This window comes from Blennius ocellaris (genome assembly GCF_963422515.1).
Source record: "Blennius ocellaris genome assembly, chromosome: 19".
NCBI classification, from domain to species: Eukaryota; Metazoa; Chordata; class Actinopteri; order Blenniiformes; family Blenniidae; genus Blennius; species Blennius ocellaris.
Window position 1 is genome coordinate 20,729,961 of NC_137668.1, and position 7,214 is coordinate 20,737,174.

Here is a 7,214-nt window from a genome sequence, read left to right on the forward strand (position 1 = left end):
ATTTGACTTGATTTAAGTGTCATTGTGGCTGAAACTCCAACTTTTAGTTACATTTTAATCTAGAATTATAGAATATAGACATATAGTACATAAATAAAGTGTACATTCAGAAGCAGAACATAAATTGACAGCCTGCATTGCAGTTTTAAAATAAAGTTAGAAAATCAGGGTGCGACAGATCTGCCAAAGCTTATTCAATCAACACAAACAGACATAATTGGGAGTCTGTGAAAGGGGAACTGCATTGAGATCATAGTTAACACTCTGATGTCTCTCAAAGAACACTGACAAGAAGGATTTCAGCCCAACAAGATCAGTCTCATTGTATTCCAGAATCCCTGGAAGAGTTTCAGAGAAACAACCGACTGAAGACATCATGAGAGTCGAGCCATTCTGTGGTCGATTCACACCCAATCTAGATCCAAATCTCGCCGTGTCGAGTGTCGTTCCTTCACCGCCACGACACCGGACAGCTTTTGCGGCATGAACCGGACGAGCTTTGGCACCAGAGGAGAGAATTGCCAGAGGACCTCAGACTGGGTTTTTCAAACACGACCCCTGGCAGAGGTGTGAGCCAGAACCAGACTGGAGCCGCTACAGAGCCGGAAGAAAGACGTTCCGCTTGAATCTGGGAGGAAGATTAGTGGAGGAATTCTGTCGCACTTAACAGATGTTTATTTCTGTTTGTATGGGAATGGGTAAACATTTTTAATTGCTAATTTAGGTGCAGAATAGTTAATTCTGGTTTTATGGTGCAGGCGGCTGAGTGATGAAATTCAATTTGGGGATGTGCTACTTTTTATGATTCATGTGTAAAATCTTGAGAGGAGTGTGAATATGTATTGTGTGTTTTGTTGGATCTCCTGTTAATTTGAACTTTCAAGTGGAAAATATTAATAGAAAGAACTTTCAAATGTACTTGAATTTAACACCTTTGTTAACAACAAATATCTTTATGCGAGTGGTTGCAAACATGAGGTATGGGGCCCCTTTGAGGGACAACAGAGGTTGCATAGAGAGGACAAGGCTTACACGTCAAACAAACATGAAGAAATTCTAGATTCGGGGAGCGCAGCAGCGAGAACCATTTTATTGGTCAATGAATGACTTATTTGAGAATTCCAAGGGAGAGATCCATGTTAAAAAAAAAAAAAAAAAGGTGGAGATCATTGCTTTATACGATGCACTTACACTGATACCAGTATCGGTTCAGATACTGCACGGCGTACCTGTATTTGTAAATGATGGCGGCATTAATTAATGGCATTTAACAAGTTCTTATATCAGTATTAAGTTTAATACGCCTACTTTTACTCATCCTTCAAAAACAATGTGTTAGTGCATCCTTACTGTTCAAATCACTTTGAAGCTGGACAAAATGAATTTCACAGTTAAATCCATGATGTTTACTTTTACTTTCTGGACAACAAACATTTCTTTCATCGTCCAAGAGTCCAGCATGTCTCGGTCTCGTCGAGGTCCTCGAGTGAACAATAGGTCTTGAAATCAGTTAGATTAATTTGAACACACTGCGTATTGATCGGCTACTAAATTGCTGCACGATGCAACATGAATAATCCCATTTCAAGTTTCAGCACTTGCTTCTAATGGCTCCCAAAATCATTTCAGGCAGAAATAGATCACAATTAGTTTAGCGTCTAGCAGTGGACAGTGAGCATGCATGCAGGAGTGTGATTCTGGGCTAAACAGCGACTGCCTGCAATGCATTTGACATTTCCATTCTCTGGACACCTTCCTTTGTTCTGCCTGCAGGCCTTTCTTTCTTTTTTTTTCAGACACCTGTGGAGGCTGAGAGAGGCCTCAGCCACTGTGACTCCACATTAGGAGAGGTGAACAAGTCCAATTCAATTTGAGTGAAAAATAGGATTGGTTACAGTTTTTCATCACATATAAAAGTGCTGTTGGGGCTTTTTTTTTCTTTTTTTCATCCAAACAACAGTAAATGACCTTCTGATGCTATAAGAACATTATATCGCTTGACACCAATAGCACAATACCACAAGACTGCTTGTTTCCCAAAGACCGATGATGGAACTAATAACCTGAGGATTTAATTACTCTCACTGACAAGAGTTACGTTCTGTGACTTGCTCTTCCTCCTACACTTCAAAACGGATTAGCAACTTAAAATTGCCCATAGAATAGAAAACAGACACATGGAAACAACATGGTATCTACAAAAGTAATGATTATTATGGGGAGGAGTTTAAAATTGAAAGGATATCAGATAGAAGAGCCAAAAAGTGTGACAATTATTTAAATATTATCAAACCAAGCTTTACAACTGCATTACAACTTCATGATATAAAAATCATTATGCAAGAACATGATAAATACTAGCATTGCATTAGTTGTACATTTTAAATATAAATCACATACAAGAGCTCTATGGAACTCATAGACACTAAATGACTTCAACAGTATCTTAAAAAAAAACTGCTCCTTAAATTAATTTTCAGTGTTCTCTCTTTTGTTTTTGATTTAATCGTGCATCTTATTATTGACATCTTCTGGTTCTCCCGGTGCATTTATTGAACCAACACTCTTCTCTGTGTTGCATTGCTTTGTTTTTCTTAAGGTAAAGCACTTTGTGACTTAGTGAAAATGATCTTAATAAACACATCTAGCTATCAACCAGCTGAAGATCGTAATATCGTAAATATGACCAGAGCTCAGTAATCTGGGAGAAGTGACCACAGGAGGGTTGAAGTCTCCCCAACTTTGAATCAATAGAAACTAAAGACTTGACATATGACATTAGTGTCAGCCAACACCCTGCGTCAATGTTAGTGTCTTGAACTGTTTGTAAAAATTGATTTTCTAGTAACTATAAATGCTGTTTCCCAAATGTTGACCTTCAAAGGCAATTAAACTGTTGTTAAGACAAAAGAACTGCCTCAGAGTGGATGTAGGTGACGGCGGCTGCTAGTATGCACAGAAGAGGCCGAGCAGCATCGAGTGTTTTTCCTTTATGCGTTACAAATGTTCTCAAAGTTTACAGTTCAAGGTTTGATTTGTATTCCTTTTTTCTTTTAATGTACTTTTTGGATCACCATGTTGTATTAGTTTGCAATAGATTGAAGATTATGGCGAATTATTATGATAGCATGGGAACACTCTCCAAGCAAATTAACCAGATAAATGTTACATTTGATATTGATGTCACCCAACACTGGTATTGATGCTTCCCTAATAAAAGCCATACTGAAAATACGTAAATTCTTATTCTTACATATTTGGCTGGTGGCAGAAGTCACCAGTTAACAGGGGCACCAGTGGAACAGAAACACCGTGACACACGCTCAGAACAATCCACATTTTGTAATTATTAATAAATATATTTAAAAAAAATCCTATTTTATTATTTTAGCTGATATCTAATGCATGTACGCTCGACATCCTATTAGGGTGATTACTTGTACACGACAGGGAAAAGCTCAGATGACTCTGCCGACATCGTGGTCGAGTAGGGCTGGCTTGGTACCAGTGGAAAACAGCCCAGAGTTTGTTTTTTTTATTAAAATGAAACTCTCCGTCCACCAGCATTATATCTGTTTGCCTGCTACTTTGGTGCCTCGAGAACTGTACTGTAGTTCATCACCACATCAGTTCTAAATGTCACACACCTGAAATACCAATATTCAGTTTTGTTGTGATAATTACCTTCATTACAGTGTTGACAGCAGTAAATTAACATTAGGCTACATGAAGTTGTAGAGGATGGGTCAATTTCCATATTCACAACTCCATGTGAACTGAAAGGAGGTGAAGAGTTGAATCGAAGTGAACCTGAAGGCATAAGGCAGAATTTTTTGGGATTAAAATCAAAATATGCAATTTTGATGAACGTAGATGAGTTTTGTGAAGATTAATCAACGAGGAGAGAAGGGGTTTAATAATTAATCACATGAGTTGCAGCGCACGTCTCCAGAAAGAGAAGAGACCCACGTTCAAGGCTGCAGAAGGAAATAGAATTTCTTTATGATTGTTCGATGAGATTGCAACTTTCATTAATCACATGTCAATACTGACCGCTAATTGAACTGGGTACTTATTCTTTTTAAGTTTCTGTGAGCAGATCGTCTTGCATTTCGGGTTTGGAAAGAAAACTGGACTCAGTTCTGAATCGAACACATCTGGGTGAACGCAACCAAAGATTTAATTTCTGACTAAAATATATTACATAATTTTTTTTCTTCCTTGTTGGTATTACTACTAAACATTGTATTTTACACATCTGTCTGTCCACTGCACTATTTTGAAAGCTACATATTCTCAAATACTGAGAGGATATTAAAATATTTTAGCTACTTAGGGTTAGGGTTGTCCAAGTACAATTGTCTATAAAGAAATGGTAACAGAGCTGATAATGGAGTTTACTCGAGGTTGTATTGTGTTGGTAAGAGTTGGGGCTGCTCCCTATGACAGGAAAAACCATGACAAGCCAGTGCAACACGTAGAGTACAGGGTGAGTTTTATTGCCACCAGGAATCAAACCAGGGACCGCCGCACTCAAGCTCAAAACATGTCTGTCTTCTTTGGTTGTATTCTCTGAATGTCTTTAAGTTTACAGACATGTATATTATAGTATGACTTTTCACGGTTGTATGATTTGTACAGTTTTAGCTTAATTACATTTGAAATTAATATAAACCCAATGAATGGTTGGAAGAATTGGAAGGCAACTAAATGAATTTAGATCAAGAAATAGACAAGGATGGGAACATGATAAAACAAAGTAATTTAAAAATCATGATTCTTCAGTCACTATTATCATTTTTTTTATGAAATATGGGACTTTCAGACCCAAAGCAGTCATTTATTTCAATTTTTCAGTATAAATCACAGCACGTACATACTTTTTATGACCCCCAACTGAGAAGTCAAAAAAAACAAAAACAAATACAGTCTCAAAATCTGAACAATGACAGACAAGAAATGACTCATCGGTAACTAGGTAATGTTTTCAGTCAAACGGAGAGCTAGATCAATAGTCATACATGATTCGGCCTGCTACAATACTAAAAAAAAAAACTTCTCTTTTTTTAATTTCTACATTTTGAAAAACTTGACACTGTGATTTTGCGGGGGGAAAAAAAAAGTTACCATGAAGTCAGTCATTCCTGCAAGCAGATGACAGTGCATCTTAGTTTTAACTCAACCTAATGAGCCAAATTGGATCAAAAACTAAGCAAGCAAGAAGCCAAAAAGGCAAACACCTGCAGCCTCCTGCCTGACTGTGGCCAGTCCAACTCAATATATCGGACTAATACTCATTTGAATGCAACGCTTTGGTGAGATTCCACACAATATTCATGATTGAATTTTATCAGAATATCAGATGTCTCCAGCATGTGTCCAAATTAATCCGACACAATCCAAACGGGCTCCACACCCTTGAATCTTGACCAGATTTATTCAGACTCATGAGGTCAAACACTGTTTTGAATGCACTCAATAGTACACAAGACTTGCATTGCATTTGAATCGAATTACTCGGGCTACTTTGTTTTTAGTTCTGAAGAACAAATTATAATTAATTTCAGTTATGGGAATTGCTTGACGTATATTAGATACAAGAACAAGATATTTTGTAATTTATTGGTAAGGCGATTGTTGAAATTGTTTTGTTAAAAAGGTGAAAATAATGCTTGAGGGGTATTTTTCATAGCATGTGTTATTTGTGAGGTATGAGAGCAGGTATGAATGTTAAAAAAAAACCCAACTTAAGTTAGAATATTCACTGTAGATAAACTTTTACTGTAACAACTAGTTTATATTAGAGAGGTGAGTGGATTTGAAGCTCACTGGGTGAGATTCAGTATTTTTTATTTATTTTTTGACAGATTCTAAGCTCTTCTCTGAGCTTGTTCTTCATTCTTTACAGGAAGAAAGCGAAATAGCAGGACCCTGGTTGGTCACATTAAAGCTGAGGCTCGTAGCTCCAGTCGGGGATAGAAAAAGTCTTGGACTGCCTCTTGTGCTCCCCCACGGTGAAGTCCACGCGGACGCAGACGAACCTCGCGCTCTCCTCGGAGGGGAACATGCTGACCTCGCCGGTGACCGGCGTGTCCTGCTCCACGCGCACCGGGGCGTCCAGGTAGAGGACGGCCTGCTTCCAGTGCGTCTCCGGCTTGAACGGGGACGTGGAGAGCACGAGCGGCTTGTCCGCCCCGCAGGGGAACGTGACGGTGAAGTAGACGCAGAAAGCGTTCACGGCCGCCGAGCCGAAGCACTCGCACCGGAAGTGGCCCTTCAGCGCCCGCAGCTCCTCCACGGTCACCGTGTTGAGGTCCAGCTCCGCGAAGCGCGCCGGGTGGGACAGCACGTCCTCCAAGTTCACGTTGGTCACGGTGATGTCCGAGTTCATGATGCAGCCGCGCGCGAAGTCCGACATGCACGACATGTCCACGCCGTACTGGTCCTTGACGGTGTACCAGAAGTGCAGGCGGTCCTCCACCACCGGGTCCATGACGGGCGCGATGTAGAGCTCGGCCCGGTTCGGCAGGATCAGCCCGCCGGGCTTCAGCCACTTGTCCCGGGCGTACAGCACCGAGTTGAGCATGGACTCGTGCAGCAGCGCGTAGCCCATCCATTCGCTCACGATCACGTCCACCATCTCCGGCAGGTCGACGGTCTCCACCGTGCCCCGCACCACCTCCACCTTGTCCTCCAGGTCGTTGAGTTTGACGATCTTCACCGCCTGCTCGGCGATGGAGCACGCCTCCACGGCGTACACCTTCCTGGCTCCGGCCTGGGCGCAGAAGATGCTCAGCACGCCGGTTCCTGCCCCCACATCCAGCACAACTTTGCCCTGAAAGGACTCGCCGTTCCGCGTGATCGCGTTCCGGTAGGTGCTGGTCCGGACGTGGTCCGCGATCATTTCCTCGTGGATCGTCACATCGGTGTAGCTGTCGAAATAGAGCCGGTCCTGGCGGGTTTTATCCAATTTTCTCTTTTTTACCACATGAGACATTTCTGCAGTCCGGCGTTACACACAAGCAGCGTTTTGTTGAAGTACTTCCGGTTCTGGAAATCTGGGTCTTGTAGTTCTCTTCGCCGCACTTTAAAAACGAAAACAAGCCAATTGGACTACATCTCCCACTGGTAGTTGGGAATGTGGCGTTCATGGTCAGAAGAAAATGGCGTAGATTTGAGTTTCTGTGCAGTCAAGTAACGGTTTTGAGCCACAT

General features: G+C 41.2%; 1 protein-coding gene across 1 annotated transcript; it reads right to left on the minus strand.

Annotated features, from left to right (window-relative positions):
- Nucleotides 1–4,533: 4,533 nt before the first annotated feature.
- Nucleotides 4,534–6,999, minus strand: prmt6 (protein arginine methyltransferase 6). Its single transcript, XM_080514644.1, has one exon. It carries the CDS (start codon nucleotides 6,995–6,997, stop codon nucleotides 5,945–5,947), a length of 1,053 nt encoding a protein of 350 aa, XP_080370770.1. The 5' UTR covers nucleotides 6,998–6,999; the 3' UTR covers nucleotides 4,534–5,944.
- Nucleotides 7,000–7,214: the final 215 nt, after the last annotated feature.

What these genes read in the sequence shown, in the direction of transcription:
- prmt6 (XM_080514644.1), bottom strand. Translation starts at nt 6,997, where the DNA reads ATGTCTCATGTGGTAAAAAAGAGAAAATTGGATAAAACCCGCCAGGAC.